A 21,374-nucleotide genomic window follows, 5' to 3' on the forward strand; every position below is an offset into this window, starting at 1 on the left:
AGCCTCCTCTCCAATGGCTGGAGGAGGCAGTGACCCCATGCTGCTCGCTCTCATGGCCCCCACAGATGCCCCAAGGTGGCCCACCCTACTGCCACAGCAACAATGGAAATGGCTCAGTGAAGACAAAGTCCAGGCAAAAAGCTGATTATAAGGAGTCTGAATGTTTCCTCCTGTGCCTGCCCATTAGCTAGAATAGCTTAAAGGAGAGAGGCCAGGGATGGTCACAAACTAGGAGGAGCAAATAGCTGCAGTAATTATTTATCAACTACAAGTCCTTTTAGTCCGCAGCACTAAGCAGGACCTCAGCATATCCTGGCAGCCTATGGATTGCACCAGACAAGCCAGTCATCAGCAAAGCTGTAATTTTGAAGTTGGAAAGAAGAGTGACCATGTGTGTATGCACACATGCACACACACAGGGGAGCTCTGGGCTCCCCATGCACCTCAATTATCAATTCTTTTTTTCCACCCCAACAGTCCTTTAACCTGGAATCCACTTCAGTCCTCTTTCTCCTCCTTGAAACTGCTGGCCATGTGAATAAGCTCCAGAAACCTGCTAAGACCAGTGTCCCAAAACCCCACACTGATCAGGACTCACCACTCTCCATTTCTCACTAGTGCTGAGAGAAGAGAGCCACCCCCTCACATCCGAAAAATAGCTGTAAGACTCCCTGCTCCCACTTCTGCTCAGCCCAGCGTAAAGAATAAAGGGTCTTGTTTCCCTTCCTCTCTCCAGCCCATGGCGTTTTGGATGAAACGCCATCACGTGCCAAGAGTGTGTGGAAGGCACTCTCTCCAGGGATGCAGTTAAGCATTTCACCCTGTCTGAGCAAGCTCCATGCCCTTGAAAAATTATTTCTATCAAAAAAAATGGATTAAGAACATTTGAAAACACATTAATAACACCAGTTTCCTACTCAATTAAAACATGCAACAGCTTTGCAGCAGGACCCCCCCACTAGCACTGGAGGAAACATTGAGACAGTTCAACACTGGGCTCAACCTCACGGCAAGAGAGAACAGCACTGCCGTACCTTAAATATACCATCCCTAAAACCCCTGTTAAGCCTGCTCAGTGTATTAAGGTTAAGAAAGGTCCTGTCTGCGGATGAAGGGCCTCATTTACACACGCAAACACGGCCCTGGCTGGCTCCCAGCCTGTTCCCAGGCCCATGCAGGCCAGGAGAGCTCTCGGTACCTTGATATCCGAGCTGAAGTTATTGATTTTGTGCCAGCCTGCGTTTTCCAAGTGGAAGTTGGCCCATCTTAGGAGCAGCTCTTCTGGCGATAGTTTCATAAGATCCTCCAGATTTTCACCATCACGAAGTAAGGCAGCCAGTGCTACAAGAAAAATGCTTGTGAGGGGAAGGAAGGAGTTTTCAAGAGGCAAACCTGCATGCCAGAATTAGCGCTGCAGCAACATTTCAGAGGGGCAAGGGGAGGACAATACCAACTACCGATTAAGTCAAAATAATCTGGGTATTAGTGGAGTTTTCCCGAGTTGGTCATTAGACAGAGAAGAGTACGAATGATCTAGAAAACTGTGTGTAAAAAATATTTTCCATTTTCTTGTATAAAATTCTCTGGATTTTACGTGCAGTCTTTTAAGCTGATGACAGTAAGCTAAATGTAAATGTACTTCTATCTGAATGAAAAAGTGCTTCCAGTTTCATACGCACTGTTAAAAAAAGCCAGAGAAGTCAAGATAAGCACCCTTTCAGCTGGCCAGTGCTTCCCTTGCCATGAATTCTCAATCCAAGCCAAACAATGTTACCACTTCATGATTGGGAAGTTTAAATAAAAGACACTGAAGTCCCTCCATCCATCTGGGTGCTCTGATAGCCCATGCAGGAATAACAGAACTCTTTGAACAATTTGAAAAAATTTAAATTTTGGAGGCTGTTGTGCAGGACCAAGCGAGCACAGGGGGAGAGCTGCAGCACCGCTCTCCCACAGCCAAGAACGAAGCAAGAGCTCAGCTGCACCACTGACAGCAGCAAGGAGGATTTTAGGAGAACCAAGTCATTGTGAACACATTCCCAAAGAGCTGAAGCCCCCCCTTTTTTTTGTGTGTGTGAGGAAGATGTGCAGTCACCTATAATCCTAAAAGGATGCAGGTAGCTTTTGCCACCTCCCAACACCGTTACGTACCTATGGCTGAAGCACACCAGGAGAGGCTGCCCAGCCCGAGGCATCACAAAGCAACACGCTCATTTGCACTGCAAGGCTTGAGCCAAGATGAATCTTGACTGTTCAGCCAGTTCTCCAAGGCTGACACACATTACCAGGATGGCACAACCCACCCACCTGAACCTGCTTCACAGCTATAAACAGGCTGGAGAGCACTCAACTTGGCACATGCCCTGATGAACCCAAAGGTGAGTACTCCCCTTTCAGCAGGGAGGAGGGGAGGGAAGAGGCAGCGACGGGGCTGGAGATGACAGCGCAAGCAATGCGGTGTTCATGCTTTAGAAGTAATCACTTATAGTCTCATTTACCTTCATTTCTGCTGAGCTCTATGTCGGCGAACAAGCCGATCTTAATGATCTGCCAGAGAAGCCCAAGGACCAGGTGGGGTTTCCCTTCCCTCAAGTCCTCTGCACCAATATTGACAACATGACACCCGATGGCGGATGCAGAATTCAATGCCAGGTTCAGGTTCTCCTGCAAACAGCACAGCCAAGTGAGACACAGCCGGAGAGATGCTGCTTTGCCTTTCATCCAGCACCAGCAGAGCAGAGATTTCCCCCTCGTCCTTGCTCCAACAGCAGCAGCTCAGAGTAAATGCTCCCAGTTGCTCTCCAGCTGAAGTTTTAATGGAGCTGTGGTGGCAGCAGGCTGAATCAATAAGAACTGAACTAGGCACCAGGGTTTAATTTCAGCCTCCGGTATTTAGTTTCAGCGTCTGAGTTAGCTGCATCTAGTGGCATCAACAAGAATAAGGCTAGAGAAGTGTGAAGTTATATGCACACACAGGCATCCTCGCAAAAACAACCTGTCGTACTATGAAATGAGTCATAGATAGCCAATGTCAATAACCACATTGTTTTAAAGACAGCGCTGTATATAATCACTGCAGCAATATCAGGTGTGCACAGCATTTCAGCCATTTTACCTATTTTGTCATTAAGTATACCATTTTTGTCTTTTGAACTGTACCCACAGCACTGTCAATTATGCGCAGTACAAAACTGCCTTTAATAATTAAATGCAAGTTATAAAACTCGCTCCTTCCCAGAGTTCCACAATAATGCCTTGAGCCACCATGCTGTTTTCATTAATTCTATCTGAATATGAATTTCAGCAAAATACAGAAATGTATTATACCTGAATTATGAACGGTGTGAGTTTCTTCTTGTTAATTGCTCTTTCATCAATCGTGTCCGGAACAGAAAGATTGATCATTTTGCTGGTAGGAGGAAAACCAATAATATTTGAACAACATTTAGTATTTAATCTCAACAAAACTTGAAGCACTGTTACAATACTCACCACAGTACATTTCCTTTTGCCTGCTTGGTTTTGTGGGTTTTGTTTTTTTTTAAATCAAGGTTATATAAATCAGAAGTTAATATTTACGTTATCAAGAACATATTTGTAACTAATAGGTAAGCCTGAAACCTTAAACATGTTACTGGCCACTACTGATCTCAGCTGCTGGAGCAAAAAGAGCACATGAATTATTCACAGTGCAGTCACTGAACTAGCGAAGACTCGCTGCTCTGTTGCATCCACTGCAGATTCTAGTGAGACAACGCGCTTTCTCCTATTGTAAAGGTGTACTACTGCTGGCAAGAAAAAACTGCCCCAAAAAAGCGCAAAGACTTTGAGAGCTCAGTGGAGAGCACGTGAGCACAATGAATTTTTAGTCAACAGAAAACACGGCAAGTTTTTACTTTATATTATGAACTACTTCCTACTCAGTTCAGTCTTCGCCTGAAGACCTGAATTACTTGAAACTGGGGAAATAAAGAAAAAAAAAATCACCAGCTAAAGAAAAAAAAAAAAAGAAAAGAAAGGCAATGGGCAGCCCACTAAACATCTTTTGCGCATTGATACAGAGTTACTGAAATTCCAGGCTGATCCAGTTCTCCACTATATTAATTCACTTACATTTAAAAAACAAACAAAAACCACAAAACCAAAAGAAATCCCATACATAGAAGGCAGCTGCTGTTTAGCAGTCCTGGATGCCTTCTGTTTTCAGCATGCAGCAAAATAAGTTACTTTACTAACTTAGTGCAGCTATTATCAAAAGCAACAAGAGGATTCCCAGAAAATCCCTTTTTGGGTTAATTCATAAGGTTACTAACATTCCCACAGAGGTTACCGTCTGTCTGAACATCCAAGAAAATGGGCTATTTAACACATCTGCCCTCCCCCAAGCTACCCAGCATCAGGCTGCGTTTGCACCAGGACAACTTCTGCTCCCGCAAGGCACCTTCTCCCCTTCAGCAAACTCAGTCTCAAGCCCAAACAAAAACACTAGACAAAAATACCAGCTTGTGAAGTTGGCAAAGCTGAAGCACCATGCAATGACAATGAAAGCTTGGGTGACTGAGCCCCTTTTTATATGTGCAAAACATTATGCACACACACTAGTCACAAAACCAGCCTAGAATAGGATGAAAATTCCCCTAACTACAGTTTTGGGAAGTTATTTTGGTGATTTTTTTTTTTTTAATTTTTTTTTTTTTATATTTAGGAGCCATTGTGACTTACCACAGCACAATCCCATCTCCCACAGCTTTGAACAGGTCATCTGTATTTGGGTTCATTGGAATAACGTGCCTACAGTCAGGATCATTCTCCAGGGCTTTGTTTATCCAGTTTACAAAGGCATATTTTTCTTCCTCTAAGATAACCAATTGTAGATTTAATACAGGCTTTTTCATAACATAGCAAAGATTTTCCCAAAAGAATCAGCGTACAATAGCCCAGGGAAATAAAAGCACCACTCTCATTACCACACTATTTTATTAGTCACACAAAGTTTAAAGAAATATGACTTTCACTTCCAATTACCAGAATATTCCTGTTATTTACTCATTACTCAACAACTTTGTTATATACAAGCATGACACAAGGACTTCATCGGCAAGCACAGTTAACAAAACAAAAAAGCACACATTTAATTTACACGCGGCTAACCTTGCATTACCCTCTAATTCTGTCCTGCTCTCACCTTGACGTGAGATCATTCAGCTATTGGAGAACAAAAGCACAGCACATGGCAGGGCAGTAGAAACCCACTATTTTTGGCGTATGGCCTCCACTCACCCAAGAGAGGAGCTGAAAGGCAAGAGCGATACCTGAGTAGGAGTGCTGCGTCCCCTCGCTGGAGAGCTCCGAGGTCCCCCCGATCGCACAGATTCCTTCCTTCCTGTTAATTGCTTTTCTGAATGTTTTAGCGATATCGCTGCTTTTCACCTCTTGGAAAATCTACAATTTAAAGTGCTCTGTTAGACAAGAAAAACTTGTCTTCATAAAATGAAAAGACCACAGAAGCAGCTATTTCTTCTCGGCTTTAAAGCAAACTTCGTAGTAAAATCAGCAAATGTGAAGGGTCCAGCAAGGGTGTAGTGGTATTAAATTTAACATGGCTAGTGGGCAGAGAGTCATCCCACTCTCTCAAACACATATTGCAAGTGCCTATTGAAGGAGAAGCATTAGGCATGAAGTACCTCGCATACATTTACCTTTTCAAGTAGATTTCAAGAGACCACGAGAAAAAAAAACGTGAAACCTTTGCAGTCTGAGAGCAGGTACACATGCAGCAGTTTCCGCAGGACCGAAGTTGAGAAAGCTGTTGTGCAATTTTAACCTTTCCGCGTAAGCCAGATGCTCGTGTGACTGTGACTTTAGTTCACACAAAAGACTTTGTGCACAACTCAAGAAACAATTCTCTTTAAGTGTATAACAGTCAAATCTGCAATAACGTGTAACAACGAGCGCTTCAGGTAAGGATTCCCCCTCCCCCAACAGCAGGTTTGGGCTAACTGACAAAACACCTCACGTTTGAGGGCAGAAGAGATGCTTTAGCGCAGAAAGATTACACATGCCATTTGCACAGGTTGTACACTACTATTAGTGACCCTGAGGTCCTACAGAACTGAGCAACTGTTAAAAAATACATTCAATGGCTTGAAAGCCTACTGTAACTCCCTCAAAACTTAACCAAATGAGTTTCAACCATGCTGAAAACACAAATGAAATGTATGCAGGTTCTCTAAACACTACCCACAAAAAGGCAATGAAACAGCACTGCAAAGCAGAACAACAAAGTGCTTCTGTTAAAAAGAGAGGAGGGGACTTGCCCACCTGGCTGCAGAGGTGTCACCGCAGGGCCAGCCTGCTGGCTGTCACGCCTTACCTTCCCCGTCCCTTAAACACAGGGAAGGTGGCAAGTCAAGATGATGATGCAGTGCAGTTAAACCATCTCCTGATGGCACGCAGAGGTTTTGCTCACGCCAGCGATCAGGTAGAGCTGAATGAAGACTCAAGAGCCCAAGAGTTTTGCGTTTTCTGGTTGGTTGGTTTTAAACATAAGGATTTTGATACAGATTTATTTATCTTAAAATTTGCTGGACTAACTACTGGCATTGCATACCTTCTTTGAAACTACGTGCTTTAATGCTGAGGTACCACTAAGTCGCTTGGCCCGAACCTCAAGTCAGTTCATGTCATCCTTTGTACCATAAACCCCAGCAAAGTGCTCAGAGTTAGAAAACAGCAGCAGTTGTTTGTAAAAATCCTACAACTAACCATTGCTTCTACTGTATAGCTTAGTCGCCCATAAGACATTTCAAGTTTACTCGATCATTGGTACCATACAAATGTGACAGAAGATATTTACTTCTTCCTTCCTAGTGCAAAGTTAGAGTTACGGACCAGCTCAAACCAACAGCTGAAACATGCACCCAGCATGCAAGTGTTCACAAACTGCAAACAAACTCCAACTTACTAGCTGACTCCGAACTCAAAAGTTCAGAGGGTCTGAAAACAATTAAGGAACAGAAGGTGAAGATAAATTAAGAAATATCAAGAAAAATAGTTGACATGTAAACAGCTCCCTCAATGTACTGCACATACTTTTATTACTCTTTCAGCATTCAGTCATCAGAGTATAAAAAGGATGAAGGGATGGGTATTGAACCAGTGTCTCAGAAGAAGTGTTGTGCTTTTGTAAAAATAAAATAAAAAAAAATTTAAAATTCTGACCTATTTCTACAGAAAAAGGCTGAAGGTTAGACCCATCCTCCAGCTTCTCCTATCTCCTTACTCCTGTTCTTCTCTTTTAAGGCAACAAATGGATCTGAATTTTCCTAGATCAGCATCTAGGACTAATCTCCAAGTATGTCCTGAAATGCCCTCTCAAGTCTTTAGCAAATAGTTGTAGTCCCATTAAATTGAGAAAGGAATTATACTGCTTCACTGGGAAAACAAGCATTCATCTATGCGCCTGGAAAAACTAAGTAGCTTCCAGTCAATACTGTAAGCTTGGAGAACTGGAAGTCTTTTTTCCAGTTATCACCTCATGTGGAAATGGTCTTTCAGCCTCCAACGAAGTTTTCATATAGGAAAAGCATGTGGATTTTTTTGTTTGTTTGTTTAAAAACCAACATATTTCCCCTCTGTCCAAATCTAAAGGCTAGCAGTGACAGCACAAAAGACTGGTCGTATAAATAGATCTGTACAAAGAACTGATTTTTACATGGCAAGTCCTCAGAAGTGATCAGTTTGTAGAAAGAAAACTAGGTTTACCATAAGTGACTGAGAAGCCAGGTTCAACCTCTTCTACCCCTTCCTTAGCTTTGTCTAAAAGGGCTGCCCCAGGCTGCCGGAAATTCAGAAATACCACTTACATAGACAAACTCTTCAAAACTAATCTTCCCATCTTTATTCTTGTCACTGTCGATCATGAGCTTCTGGATGATCTCTCTCACTTTGTACCCTGGGAGAGGCAGGTTGGCTTCCTTGAAGAGCTCGTGCAACTCGTAGTCGCAGATGAACCCATTGCTGTTGAGGTCTGAGGAAGAGAAGGGGCAGGAGAAGGTTTTAAAAACGTGCCAGTACCCTGACAGGACCAGCCCCAGACAGCAGAGCAGAAACACAGTCCCTATGCTCAAAAGTGCTTTGCAGAGAGCAACCTGCGCACTGTGGACATCTACAAGACATGGAGGTAAGGAGGAACCTCCTAGCATGGCCCGTCACAGCATACCTGTTTTGGGGCCACACTGCACAGAGCATTCATCTTTGCTGAAAGCAAGATCCGTGCAGGACACAGACACACAGCAGGATCCCCACACCAAAATACCAAGTCCAAGTAGTACACTATTCAATGGACACCACCAAGAATACACCAGGAATCAAAGGCACGTGGTGAATACACATGGCGCATCCTCAGAGAGGGTCCCAGCGCAAGCCATGAGATCTTTCTGGCTTTGGGCAGCAGCAGCTTCGAAGCAGAGCTGACCAGGATGGCTCTCGGCACACGTGACTAAGTCTGGTGTAAAAGTTTCACAACAGAGCATCTGCGTTTTCATAAATTATCTCCAGAGCATTTCTTTTTACATCTAACTGCAGCTGGCTGTGCATGTTAAAAATATACAGTAATGAAACACAGCACTTCTTACTTTCTGAACTGAAAACACTAAGTCAGCTCTGCATTTACATTTTTTTATCATGTTGAAAATGATGTTATCCATTTATTGCTGACAGAAAATTGTGGCCAGATATCTTAATGCTGCCTAAGAATCCTCTGCAAGGACATTTACTTTGACAGTCAATCACCAAGCCACAGCAGCACTGCATGCTCAGTGAGACGTTATCGCCTACTAGATTTGGGAAGAACGAAAACAAGAATCTAGTGTGAATTTGGAGCTTTTCACATCAACAGATCCCAACCCCTTTGGGGACATCACCACATCTATTGACTGCACAGGGCAAATCCAGCAGCCCTAGCCTTTCTTCAGGCAAGTGATGTTTTGCTGCCACCATGGACAGGCACGGGTTGGGTGTCTCCTTCCTCAGGCTAACCAGGATGAGCAGACTGTGGTTCACAGCACGGCTGGTACCCAGGCCCCAACAGAGTCAGGTTTACAAGCAGCCAGGGCATTTGAAGCAGTCAGACGGCCCAGATTCACATCCCAAGACATAAGCATGACCCTCCAGCATGTTCGGAGAGACAGGATTCAGGGCATGTTGTGCTCTTACTAGCTCAGTAGTGATGTTAAAATCCCTTTGCTGCAGGCAAGTGGTACAGACAGCCCAGGGAAGTTAATTCAGTGCCTGAGCTGCCATCTCCTCCCCAGGGCTGGGGCTGTGGGGAAATACCAGCCCTGGATTACTGCTCCTGGTGGGGAATACCTGGATGGGCTGAGGAGGTGGAGATTTGGCAGTCTCCTACAATCGTCATTCAACCACAGGCTCTGCAAAGTTGACACAGTGCCTGTACTGAAGACATCAGCCAAGCCCTCTAAGGCTAAATGAGAGCAGTCTCTGCATTTAAGCAGCTGCATTACCTTCCCCCCCACCTCCAGAGCTCCTGGCGCTGCGATGGTGCACTGCCAAGTGCAGCTCACCAGCACCGGCTGCCAAAACCACACCGTGCTGCAAGGCACCCGGCCCCGCTTGGCTTCACCCAGCCACTGTTCTGCCCATATCCCACACAGGAGGATTTTTCTGCTATTTATAAGGCAGCAGCCTCTCCCTAAGGCCGTAGAGTTAAATTCCACTCAAGCAACAGCTTCTGCTGCCCAAACACCCTCGCAGACTGCAGGCTGCTGCCGGCTCCCCAGGCTGCGCGATGGAAGAGCTGTGCCAGCCCCAGTATTTGGTTTTGTTCAAGAGGGAATCCCACACCACAGCCACTGTGGTCAGTATTTATGCTTAAAGGGAGATACTTTCGAGAATAAAAGAAAATAATCAGGATAGCTCTAAAGTCCGGGGTTTTTTAGCAAATTTTGAAAGTCAATTTACTTTTAATGAGGTGTCAGTGGTGGTTTTTAGGTTTTATTTCACAGCAATGTTCCAGCAAGCAGCATGTCCGCACCACCGCTCCAACCTTCCTCATTTTCCAGATCCATATGGGATTTTAAAATTGTTTTTTATAAGTTAGCAAGAAAGTGAAATTCAAATGCTTAGTGGCAAACATCCAAAGGAACACAGAGCAAACCTGTACTCCCTCCTACACCCCAGTCCCTAGGTCTCAAACTAAAGAGCATCAATTCCAGTGGATTAATGGATACATTGAACTACCTTATGAAATGTCAGTGTTTACAATAATGCTGATGAAATAAAGTGGTTTGGTCCAGCGATTAATGATAGCAACAGGCTGCTGTCTGGCCTTCAATTTTAGAATTTTATTCCAAAAAAATATAAGCTTACAAAGGCAAGCTTTATTAAACAGTCCAGCCTGAGATGTCATCAGCAAACTATTTCCCCTCTAGATAAATCACAGCTTCTTCTGTTACAGTTTTCTTATTACTAAAACTAACTCCACAATATGCATCTTTTCCCTGCCTCACAGCCAGTGAAGAAAATCAGACAAGAAAGGATTTGCTAATCTCCAGGGCCTATGGACCAGAAACAAAACTTTGCTTCCACCCTCAGCATGCCTACAGCCAACACCCATTGCTTTAGCCTGTGCTTGACTGAACCTACCACAATCCTTTGCCATGCTGCCAAATTAAGCAGGTAAATCCAGAAACACCTGTTCATCACTTCTTCCAATCAATTCACCACCTAAAAACCTAAGTTTTACGTCTACCCAAATGTTAGTAGGCAAAGGACAGAGAAAAATAAGACTTCAAAATACATATTGCATCATTGATAGGATCACGGGTGTGATTTTGATTCGGATTTGGTAGAGGTTTTCCTCTTGACACGTCTAGCCTAAGCACTCAGAAGTGTTTCTGAACCAGGCTTGCACGTGCCATGTCTGAGCCTATTCAGAAGTGAAAGGAAAAACACAATATACAGTATTTCATGAGGCATGTTGGGTGAGACAGCAGGGAACCGAGCTCCAAAGTCCCCATTTCTAATACGTTGAAGGGATGCACGGGTAAAAGGATGCTTAAACCTGTTTAGAGCTTAGTTCTACATATGAAGCCCTGCACATCTTTTAAGGGTACAATCTAGTTCAAGGAATTAATCCCCAGCCTTGCATTTATATTAATTTGCTTGCAGAACAGAAACCATAACTTAAAAACACTGACTGAAACGCAACTGAGGAGTTAGCCCAGGCCACTGTCTGGTCCATCCACACTTGCTCAGCAGACCTCAATCTCAGCCTGAAAGCATCACAACCTGGCTGCAGGGCAGATAGCAGGAATTTACTGCAGTCTGGGTCAACATCTGCCCATTCTGAGGGTTTCGTTCACCCCTGCAAAGCAGCATCTTCCAGTACTCCGGGTGTGCCTACTTCAAAGAAGATTTACCTCTGCTTACTGAAAAAAAAAATAAAAAAAATTTAGCAGCTCTGCCGCACGAACAGCCATCTGAAACACACACTCACATGTGAGTGCATGCGACTCAGGAGCATGGCACCAGGAAAGATGCTGCCCATCAGGAGGGGCTGCACACCAGCGGCTCTCAGCACCTGCACTGGGCTCAGACAGACAGAACATAATCAAGTGTGAAGGACACACGCTGCTGAGTAATGCACCTTAACTCACTCGAAACCCTTGGGTCTCGGGACCTAAGTTCTTCTAACTCTTAATGACATCCCAAACACCCCACCTATAACAGTTACTCTTCCATAGTATCCTGGGAAAAAAATTAATCACTGATTAACTTCATAGATTAAAAGGGCATCTGTGTCCCAGACACTTTGGGAGTGGGATTTATGAGCAAGACAGGTCTGTTGGACCCCACACCAAGTTACTGGCTTTGCAGCAAAGATGCTCTTATTTCAAGTTTTAGCTTCGTGGTAGATTGAAGTGTTAAAGCCTGGTGGATGTGCTAGCTCATGGTTTTGGCTTGGTAGCAGAGTCGAGTAACCCTAACTAGTGATTGACTATGTGGTGGAATATGGACCCATTCTTCTCTTAACATGTCAAAAAGCCTGTAAACATGACAAATAGGCCTGAGACCCCTATCCCACAGGGCAGCTGCTTCCCTTCCTGCTGTCTCTGTTCCCCCTCCAGCATCATGGTCAAATGTACAAAGTAGCAGCATTAAAAAAAATGTCACCTTTGCAGCACCAGCAAGTTCCACCATTATTTCCAGCATTACTGCAGGCGCACCATATGGTGCCTTGCTGGATGTCCTGCAACAGGGCCAGACTTCAGACGGAAGGTGGTCTAAAATCCCTCTCTAGCAAAATCTGAAATGGTATTCAACAGCTGAAGAGGCTGTCAAAATAGAAGCTATCCCAAATGAAATCCTTCGGCATACAGCCCAGCATTACTAATGGAAGAAAGCAAAATTGTTTTAACAGACAAGCTACAGCCTGGATTCATTATAATCTGCCTGATGGAAAGGAAACTACAGCACATCTGAAGTTTCCTATTTCTACTGAAAGATTCATGCACGCCAGCGTACTAAACCTGGGAAAGGTCACTGCAGTGATGTACGGCACCATCTTCTGCCCATATGCAGGTGGCGCAGCAAAGCCACAATAAACAAAACCCAAAAGCTGCTTCAAGCTCTGGCTCAGCTTCCTCCCGACAAGTACTTAAAATAGCTTAAATAACAGGATGCAAGAGGGGAAAGTAACCCACACATTTCCTTATAAGGATATATGCTCAGCAGGACACACTCTAGCAGGATCACAGATCCCTATTTGCCTTAAGCTAACATTTCAGAGCATTGTTTTAGCACCTTGCAGCAGAGAACAAAGTGTTCAGCTGGGTTACGATTTTTCAGCACTTTGTGTTTCCAGAAAAGATGCTTATCTCCGCTATTAGCGGCGGGGAGAAGGAAGACAAATAAACAGAGCAAGTTTGCAGATTTTGTTCTGCCATGCCTCCCCTATGAGGGGCCACTGTTTGGCCAAGCACAGACACACACACACCTGTTCTACAGAACAAATTCGGAGATCAGCTGAAATTTGGAGCAACCTGCTCTTCTCCCACTAACCTGTGGGTCATTCAAAGCCTAGACAGTTCTTATGCCCCACTTAGTTACTTTTTTCAGATGTTAAAATGCTTTTTTCTCCACTGCTGTTTACCACTTGGATCACCTCCCATACAAATACCTGGCTGTAGGATGCTGGGAGCTGCTTATCCGAGCTGTAGCTGACTTTAGTGCTAACCTTAAACCATGGTTTCTCACCTGTGGACTGCTTCTAGTAAGCAGTAGGTAGTCTATGGGACTCTTGCCTTTTGCTGGCTGTCAGAGAACAGCACACCAGCTGCATGGGAGAGAAGGGATACCTTCAAGTGGCATGGAAGGCAAGTGGTGACAGAGTACATAGTAACACACCTCACTGCCTTCCAGCATCACCAGATGTCTCGATCCAGTCCAGCTGCATAAAGAAAAGCTGACCAAACACACACCTTTAAAGTCCCATCAACCTACACATCCAGAGCAGCAACTTGCCGCATGCTAGAGTTAAAGCAGGTCTCCAGGAAGCCCATGCAGCTGCACATTGGAGCAGGGCACGTCTCGGTGAGCAGACACTACCCTGCGAGATGCTTCCTCCTCCCCACATCTCCTTTATGACATCCTAGGAGCCAACCAGCCAAGCTTTGCTTCTCAGCTGCATTCCAAGTCTTCCAGGTAGCTAGGAGATGAAAGAAAGGCTTCATTTTAAATAGCAGCCTTAGTCCAACTTTTCTTCACATTCACTAGAAATGGCATTAGAAGTTCCCAGTGAAAGTCAGTCACCCAATTAGTGATCAGTTCTATATCCCAGGGCAAATATGGCTCCTTTAGGGAAGAATAAAAGGAATGAGAGCATTAAAGACACTCCTGACAGGCATGTCTCACAGCAATGCTTGCGGGCTGTACCATGCCTAAAGCACACAAAACAGAAGGCAGCTGAAAAGGATGAGCAGATCCCATCTCACTTGTGGGTATGTCCAGGCTAATTATCACAGTTCTCAATAACCTAAGTTTTGACACTGCTTTTATAATTTAAAACCAAACAGGGACCCACCTCCTGAGCAGGGTGAGCTGGTTTCCCAAAACAAGCCAGGATTTGACTTGGGTTTCTCCATGTTCCCAGTGCAAAGGCAGCCAGCCAACCTCATCTCATTAATTTCCCCCCACACTAATGACAAAAAGCCACCACATTCCAGCCAGGTTAATCATTTTAAGTTTATCCAAGGACAGAATGGGCTGCCTGCATCCCAACCTTATTAAGGTTTGCACTCAGAGGCATGTTAAGGCAGCAAGAAGCATGATGGTCACTCATCTCCCTCTGTGGCAGCTCACTTCCACCTGCTGGAAAAGTCTCCGGAAGAGCCAGACAGGAGAGGGAACTGCCTAAAATGCAACTTGCTTGAAGTCCCAACAGGGAATACTGCTCCATGAGAATCAGTTGTCTTTGAAATTCATATTTCTCTCTGCAGATTGCAAATTTAAAGCAAGTGAGAGTTCTAAGAGCCACCCTGCTCTAGAGGGCAGTTTACCCGATACAGATGCGAGGCAACGACCAATTCGTATTTATAACCAGTGCTCAAGCAATGCCGATGTCCAGTCAGGAAAATGAAACGCTGCCTCTGATCATTCGTGCAACTCGCTCCGGGCCAGTGCCAGTCCCGGGCGTGGTTCCCCAGCTGCATACGCTGACCTCAGTCCACACTGCTGCGGCCCAGCTCCCATCCCGCCCCTCCCTGGCCTTTCTCTGATCCTCCAGTAAGCCATATCAGGAAACTAAACCAGCAGAAAACAATTTTCTCCATGATGTCAGTTTTCTGCCCATTTCAGCTTCCCAAAGCAGCCTGCCAGAGGCTTCTGCAATGCCAGCGCAGGGGGAAAGCTGGAAGGCAGGCGAAGCAGCTTGGGCTGTGCAACCCCTCGAGCATCGCAGGCTGTTAGGGAGGTGAGAACCAGAGAAGAAATAGAGCCACCAGAGGGCAATGCACATGCACTGCAGCCACAAAGCATTTTATTATCACCGCAAGTTGCTCCATAATGGCCAGGTAAACAGACACTAATTAGGTTTCGCCTACAAGCTCACCAAACACGGTGCCTCAAATGCACCTGCACAAACCAGAAACGTAGCACCTAATATTTACCATCTGCACGGCTCAGCCAATCTGCCAAAACCAACATCATAAGAACCAAGCACTGCGCAAGCCCTGAAGTGCCGCCTGGGCCAAAGTAATGCAATACCTATTTGGATTTTTCATCTGCCATCAGGTACCAACGAAGCCCACCCTGGAGCAACAGGGCAAGGCTGTCTGCCAGTGCTCACTGACAGCCAGACTGCCCACATCCCTTCCTTTGTGCTCCTTGGCTAGAAGTGACAAGCCAGAAGCAGCAAGGCTACCAAGGGACTCCTTGGCATGGAGAAGATCACGAGAGCAGCAGACTGCCCACATCCTGCTGGCACCGCTGCTCACAGGGGTAGAATAAATCCATTTCAAATGTACAGCAGACAGGAGCAAGGTGCCCTCCTCACTGTGACTTACCAACTTTGGCAAAGGCCTCCTTGAGCTCCTCCAGCTCATCTTTGGAGATCTGCATGGTGTTGGCCATCTCATACATTTAGGGAGTACCTAAAGCAAGAAAAAGGACACCGTGTGAAACCAGGCTGCATTCAAATGCATGCAGTTTTCAACAGCAGTATAGCAACAATCAGTACCAAGGTCACTACAGTTCTCGAAGCCACGTTTATCTTTCCACTAAGAAAACAGATGTGCGAAACTCAGAAGATGGGAAATGCACTCCCTAACAAGTTAAAAATCCCATTAGCCTTGTTAATATTTAGCTCTGTGTATTTATTTTATAGGCTATGCTGTTCTGCACACATTAAGGTACCTGCTACCAGTGTGTTCTGTAGGTCAGAAAAGCTCACATCTCCAGGGATTTTCCACAACTTTGAACAAAATCAGAATCCAGAGTCAAAATATTAATGCAAGAGATACTGAGCGCTCTGCCTGCCTGTCCCGAGAGCACACAGCTACCAAACCCAAATAATAAAGATTCTGAACAGTACCTGAAAAAGGTCTTTTTGCACAAAGTAGTATACCTGATATTGTTTGCAAAAAGGAAATAGTCTGCTTTTCTACAAGAAAACTGTTTGAATAAACACCTGCCTATTTCCCCTGAGTCAGCCTCTCAATAAACCACGTAAGCAACAGGCTGTTTGCACTGCCACTGACCCCCTCCACTCTCCTGAGCAAGGCACGGCAGGAACACCGCAAGCAAGTGTGGAACAGCAGGCATCAGCCACACTCAAACCCCGAGTACACAGAAACTCCACTTCAATCAGATCTGCCTAGTGTTTAAGAAACAGAGAGGATGAACCATACAGTTCCTACACCCATCTGCTATAATCCTCCTTTCCAAGCACTGATGAGGTGCCACCCGGCCAGCCTGGACAGAAGGTTATCGCTGTAAGGATGGGAAAAGGCCAGTGACCTGCCCACGTCCCCTTCCCATGACATTCATGACAGCAGCATCAGATGCCCTGCTGGCACTGTGGCCAATACGACCAAGAGAGATCAGCGCTTGATGGAACAATGCAAACAGGGCAATCCCTGTGCATGAACAAAAAGGTAGGCACTGATAAGCACATGCTAGCACACATGCTAGCTCTAGCTCAGGGTCTTTAAAAATGTGGATCTGGGCAGGCTCATTGCAACTTCAAATGAGATTTGCATCCCAAGGCTTTCCAGCTCCCACTTCGTTAGCTACAATCGCTGTAAATTGAGAAATAAAAGGTTCCTCCTCTGCCTATGGGAACAGACACAGCTGCCTCCTCCTCTAAGCAAAAGGATGAGGGGTGGATTCAGATTTACAGACTGTCAGAAGGCAGGATCCTGAACGGCCGGCTCACTACTCAAGCAACAAGAGGCTCGGTTTTACAAATGCCTGTGCTCTGATTAGCAAGCCTCTTTTGTCTGAGGCTCCCAGCTGCCTTCACAAGCACTTGTTAGCTTAAGAACACAAGTTTGCCTGTAGCCGTAAATATTCATTTTCTGTAACACTTCACTCAGTCTGTAAAGAACGAAGTCGTTAGAGATGAGAGCGATGGGCAGGTGTGGCAGCCTGGGAAAGCAGCTCAGACTGGTGCTAGCAGCAGAGAAAGTCAACAAGAAGTTGCATCACTGCAGAGACACGATGGAAAGCACATCAGACCCCACCTCCCAGCATCTGCAGAGTTGCCAGCGGACACAGCAAGATGTTCAACAGTCAGTAAAAGCCACCAACAGCAAGACAGCCAACTTCATCATTGGGCTCGTACTACAAGAATGGGGCAGGGGAAGGAATTGCAGCAAACCTGCATCAGACTGAGAGGGGGAAAAAAAAAAAAAGCACCGCACCAAATTTTTTATACTGTTTCACAGATTACAAGTTAGGCTAGTTGATCAAGGAAATGCTACCATGCAGGTCCTTGCAAGATGCAGGAATGCTGCGTGCAGCGCTGCCCATCTTGCCAGATGCCCAGATTGCCAGTCTGGGACCTGCCCCTGTTCCTGAAGCAGCCCCTGCCCTGCAGCACTCCCACGGGTGCCCCAGCGGCCCAAGCTTCAGTACCACCAAAACCTGGCTGTTATTTCCAGGGGATAAAGGAGTTGCTCAGCAAGAAAGTCAGCTCTGAGCAAGCTTGGTGCATGCTACGGGAGGTGGATTTCACAACTGGCAGAAACACTTGGGGAACTCTATCGGGAATGGAGACAGTTTTGGCTACGCAGGCAGGCACGTGGCATGTGCTGCCAGGCAGGAGAGGCCGAGCTACAAGACTAAAAATTCAGCCAACCCTCCTTCACAAATTCTGCCTTCTTCCTAATCCTCATTTGCACCAATTCATTTTCAAACCATGAGGGTTACCCTTAAAAAGGGATTTCCAAAAGCATCATTATCTAAATTCCAGTGAAGTGGTTAATTTGCTGCTGACTATCTCTAACATCTTTAACACCAAAACAAGCAGTGAACACCACCATAAGCCGAGAGCTTTTGAAAAAGCTGCTCTGTTTGACTTTATCAGGGAAATATCACGCTCTGGATATGCCCTGCAGTTGTTTGTGTGGGTCTTCACTAAAAAAAAAATTTCCCTTCCAGCCCCTATGCTGTACAGCTCAGTCAGTAAGTCTGTAAAACAGGTTTACCTCTCAGTTTTCATATCGCTTCTTCTTTCTCTGTTTCTCTGCTTGAGAGAGGGAGAATTTGAACCAACACAGAAAAAGCAGACACCTGATCTTGTTAAAGCTGTCTGGGAAGGGGGAAGTATGTTATGATATAACAAAACAGTATATGAAAAGGTTAGTGGGCCATAACGTTACCAGTTGACAGGGACTGCTAAGCTCCCAAAGCAATTTTACAGGTTTTTTTCCAATGGAGAGGTATTACACCAACACTGGCACACTGGGCTAGGGAGGAGGGGAGCTTTTCAGTTTTTTGTTGTGTGTGTGGTTTTTTTGTTTGTTTTTAATAGCTGAGTCTAGGGCATTCAGAATCGTGTTTTTCATTCAGTTGCATTTTTAAACAAGTGGCTTTGTCTTCACAGACATAAAAAGCCCTTTTATCACACTGGCATAGGGATCACACATCAGCTGCCTCACTCGAAGCCCTGTGGGGATGCAGCACCACACTGCTCACGCCTCATCACGTCACATTCACTTCTACCTCGAGCAAAGTCTCTGCCAGGGCATGCTATGACAGCCAGAAACAAACTCACATTTAAAGACCCATTTTAGAGGGAGGAAGAGAGAACGAGGGGAAAAGAGGAGACAGAATTGAGCTAGTGATCCCATACCCATTTTACACCCTGGTGACAGATGGTCCATCAGTCAATGCACACATAAACAGAGCATATAAGGAAGCAATTCCTGCTCCAGATCCCTTTTGCTCCTGCCTTCATCCCTCACCCCACAGAAGAAAAGCAAAGGCAGCTCCGTAACACACGGGCGCACAAAAGCAGCTTCACAGAAGAGAGTGGCTGGCAGACAGCGCAGCCCGTTTCTGTCCTCTGAAGACTTCACTTTGTGCTGCAGATCAGAGTGGCTTTAAGTGCATCTCAGGTTTTTGAGTATCAACTCCCTTCCCAGAGAGGGGCTGTATAAAGTTTCTGTGCAAACAAGTTTTATAGCTTCTAAACACACTGCAGTCACTGAATCGGGGTTAGTTTATTTGCTCTCCAGACAGAACTGCAATACAGGCAGGTCAAATAAAGCCCCAGCCCGTGTGTTTTAACAGCTGTAAGCCACCTGGGGACACGCCATTGCAGCGCGGGCTGTCACTGGAGGGACGCCTCGGCTGCACAAGTGTCAGAAGCTAACCAGGACATTTGGGTGGATTAACTGCTCAGACAGCAACTTAAAAAGACTCAAGCTCAGAGAAAAAGTCCCCAAGACTTTTCCCCAAGAGGGGAAGCCCTGGGAGCTGCATCCTGCACACAGGATCGGTAGAAAATGGGGGGCGGGGTGGGGGTGGGGAGGAAAGCAGCATTCAGGCGTTTGCACATCTCCTTGAAAGCTGGAGGATTAACTCAATTTTGAAAGCACATGGCAACCAAATATTTCCTGACAGCCACTTGAACACTTCCAACAGAAACAGAGCTGGAATTTGCTGCTGATCCAAATGGAAGAATTTGCTTTCTTAGCAGCTCAGCGTTAGTTTGAAAACAGAGCCACTCCGTCCCTCCCAGACCCGCCCTGTTTTAATATCTCTACAACTGACTGATTAACAGCATCAATTTGTTTACCCAAATGGGCAAACGCAAAGACACATTAAAGTGTCAACAAAAAGGTATTAATATGCCCTTTTTCCATCTGATTAAAAAAAAAAAAGCGCGAGATAGGCCTAGTCTGGAGCAGTGACTCACCCCATATGTATTCCCCTTTTCAGAGGAACCTGTGGTTTTGCTGCCTTTTCATGACAAAGGCTCCAGACATGAGAAGGCAAGTCAGTCAGCGTTAGCTAATTAAAAATACTTCAAAACCCGCATATCTCTGACCACTAACCCAGCACATACCAGTCTTGCTTTAGGAATAACAAGCTGGACAGCCCGGCACTTGGTCCCCCCGCAACGCACAGAAAGTGCCAGAGCCCTTGGGCTTGCATCACATGGCACTGACCCAGCCGCCTCACTAATTTGGAGCTAATTTGGAGGGAATCCTGGTGATTCAGCTGACGTAGGATCTGGCCGCCAGGCTTCCTGTGGCTCACCCCATCCTCCTCTTCCTCCCTGTTTTGCAGGTAGGGCTGGGCCCTGCCAAGAGCCACATCAGAGAATGGGGTGGCCATCCACAGTCCCCTGCTTCTCCTGCCCGATTCACCCCGCTCCAGCACCTTTTGCAAGATGTGTGCATCTTGGTCACCACAAAGTCCTTTTCTAGCCCTCTGCTGCAAGTGCCTCTCCCCCACTGCCACGCAGACCCCCTCCACGGGGCCAGCAGCATCATGCCCACCGCAGCATGGCTGTGCAAGCTCCAGAGCTGCTGGGCCAGCCCAGGGCACCCACTCTGCTCAGGGCAAAGCAGTGAGGGAAGCGAGTCACTGGTGAGGGCTGAAAGCCTGAGTTTTCTTTGCATCCCTTCCCAGGTGACTGGGATGCTGCAGAGATCTCCTGACCCTGCAGGAACCCTCCTCCATGGGCACCAGCTAGCCCTAGGCTCATGCTGCATTTGGAAATGCTTGCAGGCAGGAGAGGGCACACATACCCCCCCCCCACCCCACTGTCAGGCACACCCAGCAGCTGCACTGGTTCCTTTTTCTGCTCCAGTCCAAGCAAAGCCTTTGAGGTTTTACAGACAACATCTTCAAGCTTGACAGCAACAGGAGCAAGTGAATGCTTGCGGTGCACAGACTTGGTCTGATTAGTTCTCCAAGATAAATACTTACTGCTGCTTTGGGGGGAGACAGGGAATTTTAGGGATTGATGGCCTGTAAATGAAAACCTATCATGCAATCCATCCTCTCCTGCTCATAATCAGTTTGTGTGTTTCAAACAATGTTTTGTTCATCAAATTCCTCCACGACAGCACCCACTCTTTACGTGTGGTTATTAGCAAACACCAGGCTGCTGGAAGCACGTAAACTTTTATTCGGCAATTACCTTCCAAACAGTCACTGGTCAGAGGCACAGGCTGAAACCAGACCTTCGCCATGCTTCCGTCTTTCCACATGGTGATAGGCGTCATGCTGATAAGAGCAGTGATTAGGAGATGCTACCCCATCCGCAGAGACTGCACCACTGTGGTGTCTTAACACCTTACCAACAGCGTGACGTTGCTACAAACCACTGTCCCCCAGAA

General features: G+C 45.9%; 1 protein-coding gene across 2 annotated transcripts in view; it reads right to left on the reverse strand.

Moving 5' to 3' along the window:
* The window catches only part of PLS3 (plastin 3), a 54,212-nt gene that overhangs the window by 6,803 nt on the left and 26,035 nt on the right, over positions 1 to 21,374 (reverse strand). For both annotated transcript variants that reach the window (XM_050902084.1, XM_050902083.1), the window contains exons 2-8: positions 15,585 to 15,671; positions 7,866 to 8,029; positions 5,313 to 5,442; positions 4,723 to 4,855; positions 3,328 to 3,409; positions 2,499 to 2,664; positions 1,199 to 1,341 (exon numbers count right to left, since the gene is read on the reverse strand). In XM_050902084.1, coding sequence (XP_050758041.1) covers positions 1,199 to 1,341; positions 2,499 to 2,664; positions 3,328 to 3,409; positions 4,723 to 4,855; positions 5,313 to 5,442; positions 7,866 to 8,029; positions 15,585 to 15,660 — 894 coding nt within the window. In that variant the 5' untranslated portion in view covers positions 15,661 to 15,671. The remainder of the gene's footprint in view (positions 1 to 1,198; positions 1,342 to 2,498; positions 2,665 to 3,327; positions 3,410 to 4,722; positions 4,856 to 5,312; positions 5,443 to 7,865; positions 8,030 to 15,584; positions 15,672 to 21,374) is intronic.

This window comes from Gymnogyps californianus, chromosome 9 (assembly GCF_018139145.2).
Source record: "Gymnogyps californianus isolate 813 chromosome 9, ASM1813914v2, whole genome shotgun sequence".
NCBI lineage: Eukaryota > Metazoa > Chordata > Aves > Accipitriformes > Cathartidae > Gymnogyps > Gymnogyps californianus.